The 27,089-nt window shown below is 38.1% G+C and overlaps 3 protein-coding genes across 4 annotated transcripts; all 3 read left to right on the plus strand.

The window, feature by feature from the left end:
- Positions 1-508: 508 nt before the first annotated feature.
- Positions 509-4,429, plus strand: zbtb8b (zinc finger and BTB domain containing 8B). Of its 2 annotated transcripts, none has more exons than XM_059509777.1 (4): positions 509-705; positions 1,842-2,876; positions 3,169-3,326; positions 4,064-4,429. In XM_059509777.1, the coding sequence occupies exons 2-4, from the start codon at positions 1,850-1,852 to the stop codon at positions 4,367-4,369; spliced, it is 1,491 nt and encodes a 496-aa protein (XP_059365760.1). In that variant the 5' UTR covers positions 509-705; positions 1,842-1,849; the 3' UTR covers positions 4,370-4,429. The 2 variants fall into 2 exon arrangements, with proteins under 2 accessions (XP_059365760.1, XP_059365761.1); XM_059509778.1 differs by lacking the exon at positions 509-705 and adding an exon at positions 1,338-1,395.
- A 6,058-nt stretch (positions 4,430-10,487) lies between these two features.
- Positions 10,488-15,374, plus strand: LOC132104740 (tissue alpha-L-fucosidase-like). Its single transcript, XM_059510290.1, has 8 exons — positions 10,488-10,978; positions 11,058-11,192; positions 12,232-12,369; positions 12,526-12,631; positions 12,721-12,921; positions 13,627-13,817; positions 14,923-15,022; positions 15,114-15,374. The coding sequence occupies exons 1-8, from the start codon at positions 10,626-10,628 to the stop codon at positions 15,243-15,245; spliced, it is 1,356 nt and encodes a 451-aa protein (XP_059366273.1). The 5' UTR covers positions 10,488-10,625; the 3' UTR covers positions 15,246-15,374.
- A 3,931-nt stretch (positions 15,375-19,305) lies between these two features.
- Positions 19,306-23,730, plus strand: gmpr (guanosine monophosphate reductase). Its single transcript, XM_059510291.1, has 8 exons — positions 19,306-19,427; positions 19,673-19,756; positions 20,356-20,529; positions 20,646-20,727; positions 20,847-20,953; positions 21,207-21,249; positions 21,413-21,572; positions 22,609-23,730. The coding sequence occupies exons 1-8, from the start codon at positions 19,383-19,385 to the stop codon at positions 22,844-22,846; spliced, it is 933 nt and encodes a 310-aa protein (XP_059366274.1). The 5' UTR covers positions 19,306-19,382; the 3' UTR covers positions 22,847-23,730.
- The last annotated feature ends 3,359 nt before the right edge of the window (positions 23,731-27,089 follow it).

The following is a 27,089-nucleotide window of genomic DNA, read 5'->3' on the forward strand; positions in this document are numbered from 1 at the left end:
AACACAGCACAGATTCTGAAGAAACAGAAACAAAAACACAGTGGCAGAAATGTCAGAAATAGCGTATGGGGCTGTCACGTGATTAAGGAACGACTGACCCGAAAGATGAACTAATCAATTCTCTTTGCGGCTGGCTCAGACTGCATTGGTTAAGTTTACGGGGCTGTCTTGATTAAGGAACGACTCGAGCCGAAGACTTTTCAGACAAGAGGTGAGGTGAGCTAATCACAGACTGAAGACCCAGATAAACAATGAATTAATCTTTTCTGTATCTTATAGCATTTTAGTTTTGTATTGTTTGTAGTGTGATCAACGTTTGCGTAAGTACTATATGTGCTGGGGAAGTAACAAGTAACATTTTAATTACATTTTGCTAAAATTAACGAAATTACTCGAAAAAAGATTCGTTCATTTTGCTGAACGAGACTCAAAATCCGAGTCGGTAAAATGATCCGAACTTCCCATCACTACTCTCTCACGCTGTCTCTCTCGCGTTGAATTTTGGACAATAGTGCTTCGACAAGTGTACACCAGTGAACGAATGGCCGACATCCGGCGTAGTACACTATATAGGGAATATGGAGCGGTTTTACACTCCGCCCGCTGCTATGGCAGAGAAAGGAAGTACAACGTAGGAATCAGGAAGGAGTCAGGGAGACATTTTTAAAAGACCACTATGAAGAACAACAGAACAGACACCTAAATGTGAGTATAAACGAATGATTTTTATTAGAGTTAGAGGTTAAGGGTAAATTTGTTAAAGCTGTTTCGAGTGTGCTGGATTTGTTACAATGCAGTGGGCTTTTTTTTTTATTGATCGCTGCTGCTTCCTATAATTCGCTCATCACTAAAATAAAATGCATTGCTGAAAAACATAACGATCGTCATAATCGCATTTTTGTTGATCCGAAATTATAACGACTGATATGCGAGTTCGTTTTGGTTCAGATACGTTTTATACTATTGTTACAGTGATAAATTACACCTAAAATGTTTGTCAACATATGTTGATATAATCTTAATGTGGCCAGATTTCTGAAATGGAAAATTTTCCTGGTTCACTGGTCAAAATAGTTGTGGTAAAAAAATTCAGTATATGTTATTAGTTATCTATTAGTTGTTTTACAAGAATAAGAAGGATCATGCAAAATGCATGTTATTTATTGTTTAGTACAGACCTGAAAAAGTTATTTCACATAAAAGATATTTTCATATAATGCATGAGATAAAATAATAGCTTAATTCATAAAAATGTCCCTGTTCAAAAGTTTACATGTGCTTTATGATTCTTAATTCAGTATTGTTACCTGGAAGATCCACAGCTTTTAACAAAAAACAAGGGACTCATAAACAACAATCACAAGAAGAAGAAAAAAACAGTTGTGGAACATCCAGGTAACAACACAGTATTAAGAATCAAGCATACAAGCATTTTAAATGGGGTAATTTTTATAAATCCAGTGGACTATGTGTAAATTTATTTTTATGTGAGCTATCTTATTCAGGTCAGTGCTAAATAAAAAATAACATGCATTTTTTATTTACATGCTTTCTGTGAATGTAAGTTTTTGTAAGTGTAATTGTTTAGTTGTTGTTGTTGTTTTTTCATATCGTAGTGTACTTTCACCCATGAGTTATAGTTAAGATGTGTGAAAAAAAATAGGTACATTTCTGTGGACAGGACACCAAAAACCAAGTCGCTGGAAAATGTGGACATCTGGTCACCCCTGTTTTTTTTTTATCTCTTTGTGAATGTTATAGCAGTTTGAGAATATGGAATTATTTCATAGCATGGCTTTCTCGTGATCATCAATTAATTCGTTACACCTCGATTCTTCCAGAGAAACGCATGGTGAATATGGAGGTTCCTTCCTACCTTTCCCGGCTCTTGTCTGAGCTGAATGAGCAGCGTAAGAGGGACTTCTTCTGTGACTGCAGCATCATAGTAGAGGGACGAGTTTTTAAAGCACATCGTAATATTCTCTTCGCCAGCAGTGGTTATTTTCGGGCACTGCTGGTGCATTACCTGCAGGACAATAGCCAGCGACACAGTACGGCCTCTCTGGACATCGTCACAGCTGAGGCATTCTCCTTCATCCTAGACTTTCTGTATTCGGGTTGCCTGGACCTGCGCAGCGACAATGTCATTGAAATAATGTCAGCTGCGAGCTACCTTCAGATGACCGACGTGGTGAACTTTTGCAAGGGCTACATAAAATCCTCCCTGGAGATCTGTAACAGGGAGAGGAATAGGCATAAGGACTTGGATGATAGAGAAAATTCAGTTTCAGCCAATAGTGCTCCTGTGGCATCCACTTCTGATGCCGACCAAAGGACCTGTCAGGTCGCAGAGGCCCTCAGCCCTGATGACGCCCCAACAGCTGCTGTCTGCACCCCAGTGGCCACCAGTAGTAAAGACTCCGAAGGCGAAAACTCCCAAGGAGCTTTTTCCAACCATCCTCCCATGAATGTTTCACTCAAGATCAGTCCAGGCCCAGATTTAGTCAACTCATCCTCCCCAGGTTTGCTTCTAGGTTTGGTGCATCCCAAAATAGAGTATGACCCTGATGAGGAGGGCGAATCTTCACGGGAATCCAAAGACACGACTCTTTATCAAGGCCCGAATCAGGACGAGGAGAGAACTGTTAACACTAGCCCGGCTCCAAGTACTGAGCATTCCTCCGTATCATATGCTAATTGCCCGATGAAGCCGTTTCCAGATGTGCTGTTCAGAGCAGGGTTAAACCCAAACCCAAATGAACACTTTTCGCAGAGTTTGGGGTACGTTGGTGGATTGGGCCGTGGCGAAGATGTGCTCGGTCCTGCGGTGCCTTGTGGGATGGAGATTCAGAATGACTGGTACGGGGATGATCCAGGTGAGAGATGCTGACAAAAACTGCTACAGTCAAACAATCATTGTGTCCAAAATTGCATACTGCATAGTAGGTACTACTATTAAACTTCTGTAAAAAAAATTGTTCTATATAGTATGAATGTGTGTAGTAGGAATGAAATTTGGATGTACTACATACATGTTTTCAATGTCATGTGACCTGTGGCATCAGTTGCATCACTTGATTGCCATTTATAAATGGCAAAAAAAGTTGGCATATTCAGATGCAGAGAATCATTTTTGAATTGTTGAAATGTTTGTGTGTGCTTATATAGGGAGGCTGCACAAATGTCCATTCTGCCCATACACAGCCAAACAGAAGGGTATTTTGAAGAGGCACATCCGCTGCCACACAGGAGAAAGACCATATCCTTGTGAGGTCTGCGGCAAACGGTTCACGCGACAAGAACATTTGCGCACTCATGCCATTTCCGTAAGTCGTCATAACTTGGGAATTATCTGAATGTGTTGCATCATTTATCCAAACTTGCTATAAGTCAGTTTGTTTTTGTTCAGCTTAAGTTTTTTTTAAAAGAATTACAGAGAAAGAATTTAGCTGACTTTTTATGCAAACACTTACATTCCAAAGTATTGAATCTCTCAAAAATAGTCATGCTTTTGATAGAAATTTTAATTATTCTAGTCAAGTCATTTTATAGTGCTTTTCACAGTACAAATTGTTTGAAAGCAGCTTTACTGAAATTCATTTTAATTCATGCCTTATAGTCACACTCAGCAGACTAGGCATTAATATAGTTTACATTTTGCAAGAATATAAACAAACAGTTGAGATTTGCTTTATATTGTTTAATGCGAGTGTATTATATATATGGAAATAAAGTTTACAAACTGAGCTACGTTTACATTTTGTGATATTAACAGTTTCTTTGCCAAGATTTGCTGTATATCATATATTGAGTCTAAAGCAACTATATTAATTAATTGACTGCTGCTCGGTTCTACAGATGTTTTTGGAAAAAAAAATTTCTTTAAAAAATGCATTAATACAAATTAAGTTCATTTAAAAAAGGAAAAAAAATATATATATATATATATAATATTTATTATGATTAAATATTTGAGTCAGTTGACATCCCTACTGGTTATGTATCAGTATAGAGCTTTAATCATTCTCATCAAAATGTTTTAATGTATATTTATGTTTTGAAGGTCCATCGCTCCACCTGGCCCATTGTGTGCAAAGGCTGTCGTCAAGTGTTCTCAGGCATTGTGTCCCAGGGAATGAAGCGATTTGGACTTTGTGATGGCTGCACCTTTGTTACTACAACCAATGAGGATCCCTCCTCCATGAACCTCAGCATCCAGTCTGAATCTATGGAGAAGAGCACTAGAGACTCTGACTGGCCTGTGTTTATGGTGGAAGGAGTTGAAGCAGAGGCGAGCGCTAATACTGCTGGACAAGATGATAAACAGAATGTTGCAAAGCAGCTTGCAGAAAATGGCACTCTGTTGTAGATTCATTTTCACAGTTTCACATGAATGCTTACTAAATGAATGGACTTCGGAGCATGAAAAGACTGAGGGAGGGTGTGTTCAATATTCTACCGGTTACAACCTACCACCTTAGTCACTTCCTCATATTATTTGTGGTTAGAAAAGACGGTTAATTATTTAGGGCAATTAAAAGGGGTCATATGATGTGATTAAAATTTTTCCTTTCTCTTTGGAGTGTTACAAGCTCTTGGTGCATAAAGGAGATCTGTAAAGTTGCGAAGACTAAAGTGTCAAATCCAAAGAGATCTTCTTTATAAAAGTTCAGAGTCAACCAGGGCCTCCTTAACGGCTCGTTCTAACATGCCCCCACATCTCTACATCACGATGTGGGAAGATTTGCATAATGCCACCCAAATGTTCACGCAAGGAAAGATTTATTCTTGCTGTTGCCGCCGGAGCCATGTCGTGGAGATGCTGTGTGTTTCGTTGTGAAAGCGAAAATACTTTGTTTGACCTTCCAAAAGAGGACACAACTAGAAATCAGTGCTTAAGTTGTATTTACAACACTGTTCCAGAACAGTTCAACCCAAATATTCAGATGTATGCAGCACATTTTGCGGACGACAGTATACAATGCCTGTGTCTGTTTCTATAAAGTGGGGCAGTTCCAACTTTGCAAGGGCAGTCTGGCGCTTCTGACTCACAGTCTGGAAGTACGTTTTCATGTTTAAAGAATGTGCCACTGATGATTCAAATGCAAGTTATGAGCAGTGCAGAGTAGCGTTTGTTGTTTCTCTGATCACAAATGCAGATGTGGTTTTATGTTTACACAGCTTGATACGCAACGTGTAAAAATACAGTAGAAGTCATTATAAATAGTAATTATGTCCCCACTGAATGCAACAAATGCAAAAAATATTTTTAGCAACATCATATGACCGCCTTAAAGCATTAATTTGTATTGGAAAAATTACACAGCTGGGAAAGCTGTCAAACATTAGTACAAATCTGCACTGGCTAATTATGGATTATGAACCTATTTTGCTGTATGACAATGAGGGCACCACATTTTTTTATGCGTTGTAGTAGTTGTGTGAATAAATGCTTTAAAATGAATTGCCTTAAACACATTCAGGGAATACTGTAGTCTTGTCAATGTATTTGTTTATGTAATTGTTATGAGTATCATGTCTGTTCAAGAAAAAAAAAAGGTTTTGTCATCAAGAACCTAAAAACATGTTATTGGCCATTAGGTTATTTATCTTATTGTTAAGCTTATGCATTGCTTTTTGCTACTTCATCACCTTGGAACACTGTCTTTCAGATGAGATGTTAAACCGAGGTCCTGACTCTCTGTGGTCATTAAAAATCCCAGGATGTCTTTTGAAAAGAGTAGGGCTGTAACACCCCGGCATTCTGGACAAATTCACCCACTGGCCTCGGACCGATCATGGCCTCCTAACCATCCCCATGTCTACTGATTGGCTTCATCACTCTGTCTCCTCTCCACCTGTAAGCTGGTGTGTGGTAGGTGTTCTGGCACAATATGGCTGCCGTCGCATGATCCAGGTGGACGCTGGTGGTTGTTGAGGAGATTCCCTGCTTCCATGTTAAATGCTTTGAGTGCCCAGAAAAGCACAAGGAATTATTATTATTATCTTATTGTTTAGCTTATACATTGCTTTTTGCTCCTTTGTCTCCTTGGAATTATAAAGTTCTATCTGACATTTTTGTAAAAAATTGAGTTATTCACATTTTCTTATTCTGCTACAGCTTTTTTACATTATGTGATGTTTTGTGTACATTTTAGGACTTTTTATTTAGAAAACAGTTCCATCAACAAAGTCAAACTCTAACTTGGTTCTATAAAGGTTCTATCTGTGAGCAAAACAGCACTTTGAATGCAAACAGGAAGATAAATCAGGATCAACTTTGTGTAATGTTGCCACTGTAGCAGTTGATTCTATTCCCATCTGGAATTCCTGTTCCCCCTCGGTTTGCCAGGTTTGTGTAATAAAGCCCAGTTCCACGGAAAAAAGAATGTGGATTTGGCAATACTGCAGCATGTAAATACATCAAAACACAACTGGATGTACAGAAAGCAAAAAGGGACAAATGTCTTGCTACACTGCAGCATAGTGTATAGTGCAGCATTCTTTGAAGTTTTAACAACATCTGCAACCAGCTGATGGAGGGGGGCAGCTAATTGGGCAAAACCCTTCACAAAGTGTTGATAGTAATTACAGAAGCCGAGGAAAGACCCAACCTCTGTCACATCACGGGGCCACCTCCAATTTGTCACAGCAGATGTTTTTCTAGATCAGTCACCACTCCTTCTCTGGACACACGATTGAAAAAATGGCATTTACTTAACTTTGCTTTTAGTCCTTTCTTTTGAAGTCAACTAAGGACCACCTCTGCAAATGCTGTTACACAGACAAAGAGAAGACAACAACGTCATCAATACACAAAAGGACAGATTGCAAGCTCTGATCACCAAATATTCTTTCCATGAGTCATTGGTAAGTCCCTGGTGCACTACATAATCCAAAAGGCATTCTCTCGGACTCAAAAAGCCCAAAAGGGGTGCAAAAGGCAGTCTTCACTTTGTCCCTTTACGCTACCAGGACCTGGTTATAGCCACTCACTAGATCCATGGTAGATAACCACTATGCACCTGCCTAAATCTAAAAGACATCTAAAGACTTCTCAGTATGGTACAGTGGGTAAGCATCCTTTCGTGTCTTGGCATTCAGTTGCCGATAATCCACACACAATCTTAATTCTTAATTCACCATTCTTTTTCTATACCAAAACAATAGGTGATGCATTGGGACTACTGCTTTCTCCAATTACCTTACTGTCCAAAAGCTGCTTACTATGATTTTTCACAGCTTGCCACTGTGAAGGGGGTATTCTGCTCTTGTCGTGACACACCAAGGGGATCTTTTACCACTAAACCCCCCAGCATTGAATAGTTCTGCCTAACACCTGAACATCCGGTTCAAGTAACCTACATAGGGGATATCTAGCCCATTAGCTGCCTTCAAGGCAAGCCACCCACATGATCTAAGTCTAGGGGCCATCAAATGTTGAAATGTCTCCTTAAAGAATGACTTTGTAATGGTAGTGACCATAGATCCTGTATCTAACAGACATTTCACTTCTATCCTACCCATCACCACCTCAGCAACTGGACATTTACCTATAAGGTGTGGTGAGACCTGCTCGCTACCAATAGCATTATTAACACTTGTTCTCCCCCCATTTCCCATACCTGAAGATCCAGTAGCAGCAGGTGTTGCATCTGGGTCAACGGATGTGCTAGAAGCTCGTGGTCTTGGCCTCTGTCGACACTGGCGAAGGACTTGTCCAGGCTTACGGCAGCGCAGGCAAATTGGTAGACCTTCTGCAGAAAACTGATAATTAGAGTTAGTGAGGTTCCTCTTGTAGAGTAGAGAAGTTCCCATTGAATTACACAACCCTTCAACATTAAAATTAGCTCCCTGATGGTAAAGCCCTGCTTGAGCCTGTCCCAAAGGCCTCTCCCCCTCTTCAGCCCATTTAATAGCCTCCTATTGGAGTGCTAAAAAAGAGATTAACGGGTTGTATCCTCACGATACTCTTTAACTCCCTGCGCAATGCTACATCATGCACATTTTCCACAAATTGGTCTCTAACCAAGGTGTCTGGGTCTGTTAGCTTATTTGGGTAAAAACGCTGAATATCCCCAATTAAAGCCTACAATAAGTGAGAAAACTCTTAAGGACTGTCCATCTTTTTGCGTTCTATCAAAAATGTGTTTCTGGAGACTAACAAAGGAAGAATAGGAATCATACAAATCTTTTAAAATTAGTAAAATAACCTCAGTGTTTTCCTGATCTCTCAAAGAACGAAATCTAATTTCTGCTTTTGCTTCCCCATTCAAATGATCATAAATGAAGAGGACCTTCTCTCTACTGGTAATACACCTACCTCTAATGCATGCTTTAACATTCTTAATCCAGTCATAAACCGATAAATCAGTTTTGAAAAATAAGGACACTTCCTCTCCCGATGAATATAAACAAACCTTTCAGGTTTTGCCTGATTAAGAAAATTTGATGAGGCAGTATTAGAAACCTCAAGTAGTCCACTAATACTACTTGCAACTGAACTGGCACCCCATCCTTGATAAAACTAATTTTAGCTCATTTGCATTAGATACTCATAATCTTTGTACATCTTCACGTAGAGCAAGAAGTTCCTCCTGTTCCCCTTCCAAACTCATATTTACAACAAACCAAGCTAACCACAAAAATACATATAAATATAAAAAGAGGGGAGAAAAAATAAACTCTCCTCTTTGTCATCTCGTACCAGCCACTGTTTCAGTTTTATCACAATAAATACCCTTCTGAATATGCCAAAAATGTAGTGTATAAAATAAAACTGACTACGCCACCTCCTTATTAGGGCAGGAGGAGCCCTCTACAAAGTCTTGATGCAATACTTGATTTTAAGCAGTAAACGTAGGTCATCAAATATCACAATTTTATTATTCACAGACAAACAAAATTATAACTCCCAATAAAAACATGCATCAATAATAAACTCAATAATAAAAAAGTGTTGATGCAGGTCCGGCCCTGTACAAAGCCACTACACACTGCAACACACAACAAGAGGAGGGCAATATCACACAAACAAAAGCAAACGACAAACAATATTTATCATCAAATTAAACATAAAGCTCAAATGAAAAAAAAAGAAAGAAAACAAACCAAAAAAGAAAAACTTAAATACACAACAAACTGGCTGGTCTTCCCCCAATCTGAGCGCTCAATCCCCAGATCAAACTCTAAATATGATACAGAGAAGATACGATTATTCAGCATTCCAACACAGCTGTCAGCCCATTGAAGATACTGCAGCAATAAATGTCTGTCTGCCCCGCTTCCAGACAGTGTAAAACCACTTAATAAATCAGCCTATATGAAAAGGTAAAAACTGCACGTCTAGCTCAAAAGTTAAAAGGCTGCACACCGAGAACCAGGTTAAGAGGCTGCATGTCACACTCAACTTCAGAAACATGCCAATCTCACTATATGTCGCTACAACAGCTATTTATGCTTTCTTGGTCACATGATTAGCCACCTGCACCTGAAATTAATTACTGACCAGTCTCCTCCGACAATAGAAAAATGATTCTCACACTCCAGTTAATCTTCTGTGATTTTTTTTATTCATCTTTGATTCATTCTGTGCGAAAGCAACCAGGAAACAGCCCGAGGGAGAAATTGGTTCTTGAATCCCCCTGCTGGCAAGTTCCTGGAACTACGTGGTGCGAAAGTCCCTTATTTAGTGGATGGAAGTTAGTACTGTTTTAAGTACTCAGCAGTTATAGCTTTAGACAAAAAAAAAAAAAAACCCAAGTGCCAATCCACTTGAAATAAAAATCATTTTTAGACTCCAACTTTGCGCCCGTGATATTGGTCCTCCTTGTTACAGATCAGATCGTTATCACATGCATGTTAAATACCTTAGAACCCATGGTTAAAACTGAAATGTAATTTTAGCATTTGGTAATATAATTTTTATATTTGTCTAAAACAAATTAATGAGACTCTGACTGGCCTGTGTTTATGGTCGAAGGAAAGATGAAGCCGAGGTGATTGCTAGTACTACTGGACAAGATGATAAACAAAGTTGCAAAAAAGCTTGCAGGGAATGGCACACTGTTGTAGATTCATTCATAAGAGCTAGTACATAAGAGGGTGGCCCGGGATGTTCTACCATTTTAACAAACTACCGGTTTAGTCACTTTTTACTTTGTGGAATAGAAAATACTGTTAATTATTTGGTGGAATAAAAAAATGACTGGATTTAGTGGTTTCCTTGCTTGATTAAATAAGTGTTATGAGTAGTAGCCTAATAGGCCTGTATCTGTTGCAGAAGTGTAATGTTATGAAATGTAAAACACTGTGAACTGATTTTTTTTTTTAACCAAGAGGTTGTCATATTGCCTTTTTTAAATCCATTTTGTCTTAGAAAAGGCAAATAAAATATTTTGTTTTGAAATGTCAAAGTAAAACGGCCATTTCCCCTTTTACAAAACAAAACATTTACATTTACAGAGGAAGCAGTTTCACATCCCTTGAGACAAATAGTTTTGCAGTAAGTCATGTGTTGTAGATAGTCACATGTTGGACCAGGAAATACAAACCTGTTGTCGGCAGAAATCGCTTAAGAGTCACTTTTGCTGCTCACGGTCAGTGAAGTTCACCTGTGGTCAGTCATGCAAGTGACTCCGTGTCAGATATCGCTGTTTCTTTGTCTACTATCATGCGCAGCATCATTCGGGACTCGATACACGCCCGACTGGGACAGTTTGGACTCCAGACCTCTTCCTGAATGGTACGATGAGGTGAAGTTCGGGATCTTTGTTCACTGGGGGGTGTTCTCAGTGCCAGCGTTCGGCAGCGAGTGGTTCTGGTGGTACTGGAAGGCCTCACTAAAATTTGAATATATCCTGTTCATGGTCAAAAACTACCCGCTTGGATTCAGGTATGCGGATTTCGCTCCTGATTTCCACGCGCGGTTTTTTGATCCCGACGAGTGGGCTGAGATCTTCGAGGCTTCGGGAGCTAAGTATGTAGGCTACTTAATTAATATGGTGGCTTCTGTGTTTGTTCTACGTATTTATGCTTTTGCCTGTCATTCTGCACAGGTATGTGGTCCTCACATCAAAACACCACGAAGGTTTTACAAACTGGGGGTCCCCGACCTCTTGGAATTGGAATTCTGTTGATAATGGACCTCACAGGGATCTTGTTGGAGATTTGGGAGCTGCAATAAGAAAGAGGTATTGTGCTTTTAGAACAGACTGATGCTAAAGCGAAGGCTACATTGTCGTTTCAACGCGGAAACAAGCCTCTTGCTTTCTTCTATTGATGAGAAGTTACACAACATAGGCTACACATCGTACATCATGCAACAAAAGTCAACCATATAACTAATACTTTAGTTGTCTTATTAAAAAAACAAAGCTTTCGTCTTTGCTTTAGTGTTGTTCTTTATAGAAATTATAGAATCATTATAACTGTGGATAACAATCTTATATATTTTGTACAACAGACATATTTTACTTTATGTATGTGATATTTTTTAAAGAGCACATTTTTAAACCAATATCTGTACACATAAAATCAGGTGTTTGTATAATTGTGTTAAACAATCCTCAACAGTTAACAAGCTCAACATTAAAAACTTTGATCTGAAGCAAAAATGTCTTTGAAAATGAGACAAAAAGACAAAGGTACAAAACTTGTACTTAACGGCTTAAATGAGAGAAAATGACATAATTGAATTCAATTAGATAAACAAATTTAAATCTGTTAATTAAATTTATTTATAGATATAGGTGCAATATATTCTACATTTATTGCACAAAGACACACATGCATATACTATATATAAATAAACTATATGTATGTATGTATCTGTTGTTAAACATTATTTTAGAAAATTAGTAGAAATGATGTGTGCTGATGGCTTTAACAAAAGCAAATACCATTGATTGACAACCTCGTCGCTCACAGTAGGTCTGTCTTTAAAATGTTTTTTTTTTTGGTCGCAGTCTATAGGTAAATAACTAGAATAATTAAGTGTAGTAAAAACTGCAAATTTCGATTTACAATACTAAAATAAAATAATATGATAACAAATATCAGTTTGCTAAATCAAGCAGCGTAACCGTTTTTGTACAGCTAAAATAAGTGGAAGATGACACAGAAAGTCATTAAAAAAAGGCCATGCCTGCTCTTACATTTAAATAATGTGGATATCTCAGTAAGGCTTTGCATAATTTATTTAGTGCAACATTTTTGGATTTCTTATATTAGGTCTCTGCATTATGGACTCTACCACTCTCTGTATGAATGGTTCAATCCCATCTACCTGAGTGACAAGCGATCTGGTTTCAAGACCCAGGACTTTGTTGAAAAAAAAGCCATGCCAGAGCTCTACGATCTGGTCAACAGGTAATTTTGCATCAGTCATATGATGATACAGGCTGGAGAACGAAGTGCAGTTGTTTATGATACAAGTCTAACAGCTTTTTTCTGTGCAAAGATTAAGGTTTACATATATGGTGTGACATTTCGGAAAGTTAACTGGTGATGTTTTTGATGATTCAGGTACAAGCCAGACTTGATTTGGTCAGATGGAGACTGGGAAGCACCTGACACTTACTGGAATTCTACAGGATTCCTAGCCTGGCTCTACAACGAAAGTCCGGTCAAAGTGAGATCATGCATGTTGTTGTTTTTATTTTAAAATGATCTCAAATTGTAATTCAGATCATAATGACTGCATTATGTCACTCCTTACAGGATGTGGTGGTGACCAATGACAGATGGGGGGCGGGCTGTTATTGTAAACATGGAGGTTATTATAACTGTGCTGACAAGTTCACTCCTGGACACCTTCCCAACCACAAGTGGGAGAAATGCCAGTCAGTGGACATAATATCATGGGGGTATCGCCGAAATATGAAGCTAAGCGAACTGATGGATCTACCATCCATTATAAAGGTGTGATGTGTTGCTAATAGACAGAAGATCTTGCCTTAGATTCTAATACTAGATCCTTGTGCTGTAAATGTATTATATATATATATATATATATATATATATATATATATATATATATATATTTAATATATTAGTGCTGGGCAACAATTAATTATTATTATTATTTTTATTTTTTTTACCGCGATTAATTGCATTATTGTCTGCATTAATTGCATAATTGGAATTATGCACAAAACTAATAATGCATTCAAAAGTAGTGTATAGTGCACTTTTTCATATAAAAGTAGTGCTATATCATACAATTTCACGTGCTATCAGAAACTTCCTATTTCCCATTTATAAAGTTGTGATTATGAGCTCATTGCATTCTTTTTTGTTAAAAATAACAGTGGACAGTGGTTTATGGATGCTGATGCTTAGCCTACATAATTTGATTGGGAGCATTCCCTCCTGTGACCGTTGATTTGTCTCTGTGTATTCAGAACCAGAGAGTAACGGACTTTCATAATAATAAAAAACTGCGTTAACGCGTGATAAAATAATTATCGGGGTTAATCAATTAATGCGTTAACGCGATAATAACATGCTAACTTGCCCAGCCCTAAATATATATATATATATGTATATGTGTGTGTGTGAATAAAACATATAAAGCTTATGCAAGTTCATATGGTGCCTAATGACTCTCATATATTGTGACCACAGGACATGGTCTACGTCGTGGCATTAGGGGGTAATTACCTGTTGAATATAGGGCCTACAGCAGATGGCATTATTGCACCAGTCTTTGAGGAACGTCTCAGAGGAATCGGAACCTGGCTGAAGGTCAATGGTGAAGCCATCTATGGAACTAAGCCTTGGAGAGTCCAGGCTGAGAATGCTACTGTTCTCGTCAGGTATGCTGATGTTTTTAAACTTCCTCTTTTCTGTCTTTGCCTTACAGTTCCTTTGAAAAACTTTCAGAAACTCATGTTGTGGTTGCAGTGAAATAGTGTCACCTAGAGTCCATGATGACTATAACAGGAGCCATGTGAGAAAATTATAGTTTAGGATTCATAGACCACTGTTTAAAATTATGACTTTAAGGCCAATCCTAAGAGTGCATTCACTTTACCGGCCTTTCCAAAAACTCTGCTGAGACTTCTGGGTACTTATTCTCAATTAAAGGGGTCCTGTTATGCTTTTAAAATTTTCAACTTTAGTTATACTGTAATGTTGCTGTTTGAGCATAAAAAAGATCTGCAAAGTTACAAAGCTCAAAGTCCAATTCAAAAGGAGATATTTTATTTAACAGAAATCACTTTTCAAAAACTCCAACGAATGACTTGTTTGGACTACAACGCATGTTTTTCGGGATTTGTGATATCATAGATACAGACGAATGGGACGAGACCGGGTTGAGCTGCACTAGAGAAGGCAACGAGTGTTATTATCACTATGTTGGAGACACGCTAGCTTTCCCAAGGCAGACAAACGGGTTTAAATTGCGCTCAAATTGATTTGATTTTGAGCAATATTTACACTGAAGCCCGCAGCAGGTGGCAATGGTAAGGGGCATAGCATTTCCTGACCAGGCGCCGAGTGGATCCAATCACAACACACACTGGCTCAGCTAACCAATCACAGCACATTTCGTATTTCAGAAGGCAGGCGTATTTCAGACGTATTTGCTGTGTGTGTGTGTGTGTGCACCTGGATGGGTCACCATAATTGGCCACATTTCACTTAACTTAATCTAGACTGAACGCAAACCTTTACCCTGAAATTATGACATGTTAATAAATCCATCATATGATCATTTGATTGTCATTTCACATGATTTGAATAATTCTCGATCTGTTTATAAGCAGCTTGGGTTTTTGTGAGCTGAGTCAGCAGAAGTTTTGGTTCCTTCTCTGTTTCTGCAAACTTAGTTTAGTCCTATTTAGCATGTGGTGTAGTTCTATGAAAGCTGTGAATGCTTCATAAATTTTAGTATTTAAAATGTTCCTTCAATTTCAGGTATACGTCAAAAAGCAGCACGGTGTATGCGATCTTCACCTCCAATCCCATGCAGAACTCCTTTAAGCTTTTAACTCCTAAAACCTCTCACAACACAGTGGTAAATATTTGTTCATTCATCAAAGAAAAAAAAAAATCCGGGGGGTTAGATATCAATGAAATATCTGTATTAATTTTGCATCTCTGTTTAGGTGACTTTGTTGGGGAACCCTGAGCCTCTGAAATGGGCTCCTCTGCATACATCAGGACTTATTGTTCAGCTGCCTGATCTGCCTTTAACACCCGCTGAAGCCTGGACCCTCCAGCTGGATGAGGTGGCATAAAGCCTTTAAAAACCTTTAAAAACCTTTTTGTATATTTTTATGAGATTCTCAGGGATGTGACCCCAAAGCCCCACCCCACTTATTTTCACATTTGAAATGTATGACCCTTGTGAATGGCCTTAAACGGTTACTAAAACTGTGAAATGCTGTGTTTTTACAAATGCATTCATGCATCTGTATACATGGATTACTTACGTGTAGCAGCTGTGTGCGGAAAGCCCTTAGCATCCCAGTCAATCACCCAATGAGAGTAACAATCAGTGATGGAGAGTATATGAAACTGTTGGTGTGACTCATCAAATCTCAAAGGCTTTGATTTAATTATATATACTCTGATGCACTGTGTTTTAGATTAGAATGAAGTGGCTCATTTCAGAGTAAATACTGCTGTGCATTTGAAAACACTTCTCATTTTTGTCGTTCACTGATGACATGCCTCGATTTTGTAATGCATTTGTTTTAAAAAAGTTTCTATAAAGTTTTTATTGTATAGAATTTGATTGCTGAATAAAAAATTACAAATTGAATGGCACATAAAAAGCAAATGTCAATTTCAGATTGATAATGGGGCTTTTCATTACTTGCGAGAGCATTGCATGTTTGAGACCTTGGAACAATCTTGGATTAAATTGAAATGTAATGTTAGTATCATTTTACTGTTTGTATAAAGCAAACTTATAAGACTTATAAACTTAGAAATTAATGAAAATAAGCAACAGGCACTAACTAATTATATTAAATATTATAATACTATACAAAAAAAAAACAACAACAGTGAAATGCATTGTGAACGTACAATCTGCATGTGACACTGCATAATAAAGCTGTAAATGGTGCTTAAGAAAATTATGACAACACATATTTAGGGACAATTCTTGTACTTTTACATCTTCAAACAGGGATTTACCATTGAATTCATTATATATGTTAATATTTACAGGTCCAATGTTTAATATTTACAACGATCTATTTACAGAAATCCAATATAATATATATAACTATGTTTTCAGAGGTGTATAAAGACTTTTCTTAATGAACCGTTATGTTTTTATTACCTGAGATTGAGCTAATTCTATATACATACACTACGGGTCCCCTAACATGGAAGTCTCCGAACAATGTTAGGTAGGTTATTCCAGAGTTTAGGCACTAAATAGGAAAAGAATCTGCCGCCCGGAGTTGATTTTGATATTCTAGGTATTATCAAATTGCCTGAGTTTTGAGAAAGCAGCGAATGTGGGGGATTATAATGTAACAAGAGCTCATTCAAATACTGAGGTGATAAACCATTCAGGGCTTTATAAGTAATAAGCAAGATTTTAAAATCTATACAACGTTTGATGGGGAGCCAGTGCAGTGTTGACAGCTGGGCTAATGTGGTCATACTTCCTGGTTCTAGTAAGAACTCCAGCTGCTGCATTTCGGACTAACTGGAGTTTGCTTACTAAGGGTGCAGAACAACCACCCAATAAAGCATTACAATAATCTAACCTTGAGGTCATAAATGCATGGATTAACATTTCTGCATTTGACATTGAGAGCATAGGCCGTAATTTAGATATATTTTTGAGATGGAAAAATGCAGTTTTACAAATGCTAGAAATGTGGCTTTCTAAGTAAAGATTGCGATCAAATAGCACACCTAGGTTCCTAACTGATGACGAAGAATTGATAGAGCAGCCATCAAGTCCTAGACAGCGTTCTAGGTTATTACATGCAGAGTTTTTAGGTCCTATGATTAACACCTGTTTTTTCAGAATTTAGCAGTAAGAAATTACTCGTCATCCAGTTTTTTATATCGACTATGCATTCTGTTAGTTTTTCAAATTTGTATGTTTCGCCGGGCCACGAAGAAATATAGAGCTGAGTATCATCAGCATGACAGTGAAAGCTAACACCGTTTTTCCTGATAATATCTCCCAAGGGTAACATGTAAAGCATGAAGAGTAACGACCCTAGTACTGAGCCTTGAGGTACTCCATACTGCACTTGTGATCGATATGATACCTCTTCATTCACTGCTACGAATTAATGGCGGTCATATAAGTACGATTTAAACCATGCTAATGCACTTCCATTAATGCCAACAAAGTGTTGCAGTCTATGCAAAAGAATGTTGTGGTCAATAGTGTTGATCCAATAGCACTAATAGAGAGATACAACCACGATCAGGTGATAAGAGCAGGTAATTTGTAACTCTAAGAAGAGCAGTCTCAGTACTATGATACATTCTAAATCCTGACTGGAAATCCTCACAGATACCATTTATTTCTAAGAAGAAATATAATGGTGAGGATACTACTTTTTCTAGTATCTTGGTAAGAAAAGGGAGATTCGAGATCGGTCTATAATTAACTAGTTCTTTGGGGTAAGCATGTGCTATGCCTTCTGTCTTGACTTTCCATTTACCAAAGATCCTAGGATCTCAGCTGATGTCTCTCTTAGCTCTTTTTCACTTCCCACTGGGAAGAAACTCCCAATCACCATTTAGTCAGAACATCTTTGGAATTCATTACTCTTCAAACCCGGAAGAAGGTGATCATAACTCCTACACCAACTAACCTCCAAATCATCAAGACTTGCATCCCGACGCTCGTTCCAGGCCAAGGCAATGCAAGTATTGTACATTTAACTAAACGAAACAGAGGTTTAGTATAAGCTATAGACCCCATTCTTAAACTGCGCTAATGGTTTTTCTCAGGTGGTTAACTGACTCTTTCCATAACTGCATTCTCTGGTTTCTCTAATGGATTCATTCATCCACTTTGCTCTCCTTTTGTATGTACGCGTGAATGTATGTTTGTTTGTTAGACTAGTTTCTAATTCTGCCTTGCAAATCAATGTGCCTTATGATTTTGATCCTCGCTACATGCTCTGATGTATTAATACTGTATGAAAGTATATATATAAAACTTGATTAAATCAGTTGGAATAAACCTGTTTTAATCAGAATTTTGGGTCATGTAAACACTTTTTTTCAGAATATCCACTGAACATTAAAAGGGTCCCATTAGGTTTATATGTGTGTGTGTGTGTGTGTCTATATATATATATATATATATATATATATATATATATATATATATATATATATATGTATGTATCATTATATATACATATACATTTTAAGCTTCTTTTAGTGTGTAGTGTTGCTGATTGTGCATGCAAAAGACCTGCAAAATTAGAAAGTCCACTCCAAAGGGAGTTGTTCTTCAATAAGTAAGCACTGTTTCGGAACTCCCCCTCAAAGGCCTCAGTTTTAGTTTCTGAAAAGTTGCAGTATCCCTAATTTAAATAATTACCACCCAAGGCATAAGCAAATAAATAAAAGGGGGCGAGGCCTGATTGAGTTATGTTAGGAGTGTATAGTTGCTATGTCCAAGAGACATTGTTTCACAGATTTAACATACTGATACACATGCGGCTGTTTACGTTTACAAACATAACCAACTGTGTTTGTGAACTTTGTGTTTTTGACATAACCTTGTGTGTATTAGACAGCTGACATAAAAGAGCCATCTTTCTGCACACGCGTCTATGTGTGTGTATGCTCAGTATGAGCAATATCATATGAGTATCAGTGCGATATGGCTGTATATCAGCACAGCTGTGATAGCCCTCCGTATTCAGTCCAGATGGTGGATCCCCACCTAAAGACGACCACTGCAGCTCTGAATATCAGCAGAGACCGATCCCATGTGAAGACCTCGTCGGCCATCGGCACAAGACCACAAGAGTCCTCTGCTCAATCTGACTTGTGTTGCTGCCTGAAATTAAACCACACCATGCTGGTTTCATCTGTCCAGAGGAGAACTGGGCCCTGACTGAGCCTCCCAAGGTTTTTTTACTATTATTTTTTTTTCTCCATTTTTATCACTGATGGACTTTTGTTTCCTTGGCTTGACTCGGAAGACCAACACACACAGCACACACACAGTGTACAGTATATATATATATTGGGTTGATTATGGGCCTATCCATTAAAATTAGGCTTTTCAGGCTGTCACATGTACTGTTTGTATGTTTGGAAAGTTATTTCCTCTACATGTTTCGTCCTTGAAGGTTGACCTGCAGAGGACCTAAACATTCCGCAACTCAAAGCAGACTTACAATGGCATCCCGATCATTGCTGCTAACATGGACACCACCAGGACTTTTGAGATGGCACTGGTGCTCAGCAAGGTGAGTGCTTCTTTAAACGAAGCACAGTAACTGATGAAACACAGTAGTACCTCTATCTTTGCAATATAACCCAGCGAAAGACTTGTTTTACTATGTTTTATCTCTGTGATTATCAAGATCTCACTGAAACATAATTAGCTGTGTCCTGTTTCCATGCACTGGGATAGAGAGGCTCTTATATTTCTGTCTGTCTCAGTGCCAGACACTCACTGCCCTCTCAGACGTCTCTCTGCTCTGTCTTTCAGCACACTCTCTTCACAGCCATCCAGAAACACTACTCCCTGGAGGAGTGGAAGGCTTTTGCAGCCAGTCATCCAGAGTGCCTTGAGGTGAAAGGGCAAAAATGACTTTCTTGCCTTGCTTGATCAAAAGCTGTTTAAGCAGTTCATCTAGAAACTATATCAACATCAAACCAAATTAAACACTCTAGCAACTGCCTACTACCAATGCCATAGCATCTGAGTTCTAACACTAAATCTGCCATAGCAGATAAAACATCCCAGCTAGTCTTAGCATCCCACCCAGCTATTATCCAACACCTTAGCAATGCCATAGCAGCAACCAGCCAGAGCAACACCTGAGCAACTGTCACACCGAATACATTATACATTAGTCTGTAATAGCCTTTCAACAGACTAATACGCATTTGAAACTGGTGGGGCGATTGTAACACTAAAACTCTATACTCATATAGTATCTAATAATGTTACTTAAGTTTTTTTTTATTTGGTTTTTTATATGGTTGAAAATCTTTTAGATGTCAGGCATCATATGCATTTATATATGACCAGTTTTTTTATCATAACAGAATGACAGCAAATTAGGCAATGCAACTTGCATTATATCAAGCATACAGAAGCTTTCTAGATAGCGAATTCATAATTTTCATGTGGTGAATCACAGAAGCCATCTTTCCTCTCATCCTCAGCATGTGGCGGCCAGCTCGGGCAGTGGAGCGGCGGATCTGGAGAAACTGTGCAGTATCCTGGTGGCCATTCCTCTCATCCAGTACATCTGCCTGGACGTGGCCAATGGCTACTCTGAACACTTTGTGGAGTTTGTAAAAAGGGTTCGGGAAAGGTTTCCAAAGCACACCATCATGGTGAGATTTTTGCCCAAATGTAACAAAACAAATGTCATGTCAATACGACAAAAAATATTCATTTATTTTGTGTTTTTTGAAGTAAAAGTATCATATAACACATCTTGATCATTTAGGCAGGAAATGTGGTGACGGGGGAGATGGTGGAGGAGCTCATTCTTTCTGGAGCTGATATCATTAAAGTGGGCATTGGGCCAGGTATCACATTAGAATTCCCAACACTGTAATACATATTCATAGTACACAATCATCTTTTAAATGAAATTAGATATTATTTAATCTGGAGCACAGTGATTTGAAAACTCTGTGATCTTCAGGTTCTGTATGCACCACACGCATTAAGACCGGTGTGGGATATCCTCAGCTGAGCACTGTTATCGAGTGTGCTGACTCGGCCCATGGACTGAAGGGACACATCATCTCTGTGAGGCTCTTTAAATGGCTATCACTGTTAGCATGTTACCATGCTGTAATGCAGTGCTTAAGACAGCAGTGTCACACTACCACAAGAGAGCAGCATCCTCAACTCAGTGCCAGAGTTTCCCTATCTTTTCAGTTTTGCTTGCCTCCTCAGAAAGACTAAAAGGCTTCTTTAACATCTAACCAGACTTATTTCTTTTAGTTCATGCATATTTTTTTAGAATAGAGTGTTGCAGCGATTTTTTTTCGTCTTCTAGGACGGAGGCTGCAGTTGCCCTGGAGATGTTGCTAAAGCTTTTGGTGAATAAAGTTCTTGTTTTTTCATGTTTCCAACATCTCTAATAAAACACATTTTTACTGTTCTTGTACCATTATTAAAAAAAATTGCTATTATACAGTATGCTTGTTATATTGTTGTCCAACTATAAAGCATTAATGTATCTAATAATGAATTTTACGTTAGGTGCTGGGGCAGATTTTGTCATGTCGGGGGGAATGTTGGCAGGACATGATCAATGTGCTGGTGAAATCATTGAGAAAGATGGCAAAAAGTTGAAGCTATTTTATGGGATGAGTTCAGACACTGCCATGAAGAAGAATGTCGGAGGGGTAGCGGAGTACAGGTGAGGATGTTTTCATACATTTATAGGGCATCTTTAAAGCTATATGTAACACCCTCAAGGGCCAAGGCAAACAGAAAGAAAACAGATCTATCAAAGACAATAAGTTGTAGAAAAAAAATACAAAATTCTTTATTAAACAATACCATAAAATTGTTCAGGACATGAACTGATTCAGCTGGCAGGGGGAACGGTTTCTTAAAGTGTCCAACTAGGAATACAAAAGAAACCTGAGCTACCTATACAGGAGACACTTCACTGCATTCTGGGAAAACCACAGCAAACCCCCATACGCCCTTCACTACAAACCAGAGTATGTGATACACGTTCACAATTAGTAAACCCCAAATCAACCCACAAGACCTATAAGGGCTATATTAAATTGTACTCCTAGTTCTCCACTGATCACAATGGGAAAATACCCCCTGCTGCTTCATCAAGGGTGAAGAACAGCTTAGATTAAATACATAATTTAAAGAAAAAAAAATAAAAAAATTAAAAATACATGAACAATTCCACTAGCCAGCCACCAATCACACAATACATTAAACTAACAACCACACATAAGGCTGGCTAGGAAATTAATTACCACAACTAAGTCAGGGAGCAGTCACTTTCACAACTATCACATAAAACTAAACATAAAAAAAAACAATATACGAGAACAGCGACTAGCAATCAACATCCAACACCCTTTAAGGTGCACATCCAAACAAATACATAATGGTCCTGAATTTATTCCATCGGGCAAACCGTTCTTCAACTGAGAGAAAAAGCTACAACACAGGACACCCAGCCCCACATGGCTACTAGCCAAACGGCTAACTGGTGCTACAAGGACCCCGGCTGCCTTTCCATATTGCCTGTTCTTTAAATTTGGTCACCCTATCAGCAATCTGCAATGGGATTGGTAGTTGCTCCCCAATCACCCCTCCCCTTCTCCTGCTTACCTTGCTACATATACATTTTGGGGTTTTAGTGCATTTGCTACAAAAATAACTGATATTACAGGGCATCTTATCTGTTTGTGTGATTTCAGGGCATCAGAGGGCAGGACGGTCCAGGTGCCCTACAAAGGTGACGTGGAGAACACCATCAGGGACATCTTGGGTGGCCTGCGGTCCACCTGCATATATGTTGGAGCTGCCAAACTCAAAGAACTGAGCCGCAGGACGACCTTCATCAGAGTCACACAGCAGTCTAGCCAAATGCTCACTTACCTGTGCACACTAAAAACGTGTACGCTCACAAATACAGATTCACCAGTAAAGGACTAGTTGAGCTGAAAATGATAATTGTCCTTGTTCTGTGAATTTGGACGCACTGTCCCTTTAAATGGCAGATGCATTCATAAACATATTTCCCTCTGGCTTTTTCAGTTTTCTGTGCTCATTAGATTCATGAATCTACAGTATCTTATTCATTCTGTAACTCTTACACTCTTACAGACAGACCCATAGATATTGTTTCACTCAGGAACCTTGCTGAACCCCAATACATTGCCTTGGAAAACCAATTATGTTGCAGCATGCTCAGTTTTATTCATTTCAAGTTCTCTAAAGTATGCAGTGGGTCTGCATCTGTATGATGCAGAGGATGAATAAGAAAACATCAAATCTCTTGACAGGACAATACTGGGGCGAATTCATTCTTTGCAGCTGCAATCCATTCTCTCCCTAGAGTGTAACTATCAGCATGACAGTTTGAGAGAAAGAAATGCATGTTGGTGGAGAATTTACACACCAGCAGAGAAAATTCTCTGCCACATTAAGATCTAGTCCCATGTGTGTTGTAACTTTGAGTTGATTTGAGCAGCGAGTGGTGCAGTTTGTACTGTTGTGAACAATTTCTGCTGGCCTGCTTCCTTTGTGATTGTACAGAGGGTGTGGTGGGATGTCATATCAGACCAGAGGAATGTGAAAACTACTGCACCTCATTTCTTCAACATGACTTGTGCAGTTTAAATGAAGTAGAAAATACTTTATTAAATGTATTACGAGTAAAAAAATTACATATGGAGGAATAAACATCTGAACAAGAAATGTTGTTGTTTTATGCCTTAAATATCTTCTCTTGTTTTGCCAATTATGTGATCAAATATGTTATTTTACAATGATGACTGACTGACTATATGTGATTGTATATTATACTAAGAAAAATTGTCCATTACAGCAAACAAAACTATCAGCCTATACACTCCGGTAATAGGAATAATGATGTCCTCTTAATAATTTTTTCTAGATGATAACTGAAAAGCAAGATGGCACCACTTCGAGTTTGTATGAAATGAGAGAGAACGGCCTTGGTTCCCACAGTATTTTTACCATTCATTTTTCACATAAGGATTTTTTTAAAAACTTGATCCAAACCAACCAGCTACGAGGACAATTGCAACATTACAAACCTTGATCTGGAGCAAAAAAAAAAAGTATTTAAAAGTCAGTGGTACAAACCTGAGATTGGTTTTACTGAGAGGAAAGAACAACAATCCCATAAAGCACTGCAAATGCAATTGAAATTAAAACAATAAATATAAACTATTGATTTAAAGATATTATGTATACAGAAACAGCACTTTATGTTTATTGTATAAATGCATATTCTGCATACAATTATTTTAGTTTCAGAGCATAGGGAGACTGATCGACATTGCTTCATGAGAGTGGGCAGGGACTAAAGTGTTTTTTGGTCAATGCAATTATTGTTGAATGCAATCATTTTTTTAAAATAAGTTGAAATAATACAGGGTATCCACAAAAAGCACCATATCCACAAAAGCATATACTATCGATTAATCTCCTCATAGCTCACAGTAGGTCTGTCTTAGTTTATGAATTGTTAAAAATAAATAGAATTTTTACTCCCGGAATTTTTTTTTTCATTAAATGTGTATATTCAGGCTTACCTTCTTTTTAGACTATGTACTGTGGTTCAAACTAAATTGTAAACACAAAATCAGACAAGCAGACCGAGCTGAATCAGTCTGGCTTATTGTATCAGTCATAACTGTTTCCAACAGTCAGGTGTGGGTTTGATTGTGTTTGATAAGATCTCAATGTCTTACATGATCTACACTTCTTCAAATGAATGATCCAGTCCGGAACAGAAGTGAATACTCAAGGCCGCCTCCTCCGCCAACACCCACACTCCACTGACTAGGTGCAATAGAGCCAAAGAAGCCTGTGGAATACCTCAGTGTGCAATTGTTTGCAAGTATAGCTTCATGTCTGTCTGTGAAATATGCCCACTGTATCTGAAAAAAGCACCTTTAAAATCCCATTCTCACAAATCACAAACTCCAAAAAGGGTGCAGTTTGCAATTGGCACTGTCATTTTTATTAGTACGTGTATACTGCAACAATAAACTTGTACTGGTATACAGACAATTTATTTTTTAAACAAATTTGTTCACAACCTGAATCAAATATTGTTTTTGTTTTTCAGAATAATGAAATAAGTTCTAACTAGAAAACCGGCAAGCACCATCAAAGAAAGGGACCAAAAAAATCCAAGAAACAACGTGAGTGTATCCTACAAATAGACACACCACAATTAGAAAATAGAATTTCAATTCAAATGTTTTTTATATTAGTTTTCTTTTTTAAAAAAGCTAGTGCAAGTACAATATTTTTGCACAACTTACATAGTATGCACGCATCTGGAAATAAAATAAACCAAAAGAAAAAAAAATTGGCCTTTCACAATGATTTCCTACCTATGGATTTATATTTTTTTAATCTAGTTTCCTTTACTAAATAAGGTGCAAGACACTACTTCCTCTCCCAACAACCATCTCTTGCTACTGCCCAGACTTTTCCGATACAATTCCAAGAAAATAGAACCTCAGGACAGGATGCAACATTCAATTTTTCTTTAACAGTCTCGCTAAACATTTCTGCGTGGTGTCTTACATACTATACTGTAGGTTCAGTAAATTCACAGCACTGAAGCAATGGAGAAAACAACAACACTAACAATATGGCAACCTGCCTCTACTGAGTCATTGTTTTCTAACAGTAGGTAAAGGTCCAGTCCGGAGGTTTTATTAACGTGGATCTTTCTGCCCAATGGCAAGTGAAAAAAGAAATTAGAAACAGCTTCCATTTTCCTTCCAATGGAAGACATCAAATCTCTTTATGACAAGACCTTCAACACCTCTATAGTCCAGCAAGCCTGGGGTAATACTGCAATATCAGAACCCACTCCTTCCTGAGGAATGACCAATGGCTTCCTGTTTATCACAAAACACATCTTAACATTTCAATCTCAAAAGGAAAAAAAAAAAAAAAAAAGAGGCTGGACATGCGTGCACATTTAATGATAACCAAACGGCGTTCACCTGACAAGGAGTACATAGTGTTATTCACCTCTGGCTAATAGTTTGTGTATCTGACCTCAGCTTTAAAATCTCGTGGCGATTATTCCAAGGGCTGAGAAACTACCTTCACTGTTTATTCAGAATCCAATTTACACAAAACATACTTGGAAATTACGGACATGTTAAAATTAGGCCTAAAAAGATTTTACAGAGTACAGTTTTACAGAGACATCTTAATAAGCATTCATTGGCAATAAATCCAGATTTACAAAATGATTTTTTTTTTCTTGAAGATACTTGAAGATATGTTATCTCAAGAGTGTAGTACAAATTCTGAAGGATAAATACACACGTTACGAGGCTGTCGATTGCTATGCGTGAAGGTGACATCGGGTATGTGAAAACAGCATCTGTACACGAGTCGGTTCAGGCCTGTGATGGTCAGTACGTCCCTGGCGTTTAGTTCTCAGAGGTTAACCAGGGTTGAGTGTCCAGTTCAACCCAACAGTGACAAATACTCCTCAGGATACATCAGAGGATGGTTGTATTAGTCTCTTTCCTGCGCCCGGCTTTACCTCTCTCTGAGGAAGTGTTTGTCAGTTTACCGGCTCACCAAAATGATGTAAAAGAGAAGGGCCGGTCTCCTTTTTTTAAGGAGTGTGCACTGTTTTCACTATCCAGCACTGATATAGCTGAATGCTCATATATTATCTATAGAATTAACAATAAGACTAGTTACAATACCCATATCAAGCAAACCATACATCAGTTAGTTAGGGTGAAACAAAACCATAATGTGGGCCTGCAGAAGATTCTCAGCCTGAGGTTATTAATCCAGCGGTTTGGACAGTTGACAAGATGTCAAACAACAGTCAAGTTAAACAGAGAAATCCTGACTGATTTTACAACTGATTTCAAAGAAAAGAAAACTAAATATATTAAATATAGATTTTTTTCCAATAAGCCACAATAAAAGAAAAGAAAATCTTTTGATTTATTTTTCAAACTGCTGAAACTCCCAATCCAACATTTGTCTTTTTTTGACATTTGTGCCAGAGAAATGAAAGTAAAAACAAGGAAATTGTCAGCGGTGCTCCTCTTATGAGAGCGCGAGCTGTCACAGAGCCGCTCGAAAACTCTTAAAAACATTCATTTAAACACTTTCTCTCGTCTCCAACCATGATAAAAGAGTGCTACAGAGG

This window comes from Carassius carassius, chromosome 25 (assembly GCF_963082965.1).
Source record: "Carassius carassius chromosome 25, fCarCar2.1, whole genome shotgun sequence".
NCBI lineage: Eukaryota > Metazoa > Chordata > Actinopteri > Cypriniformes > Cyprinidae > Carassius > Carassius carassius.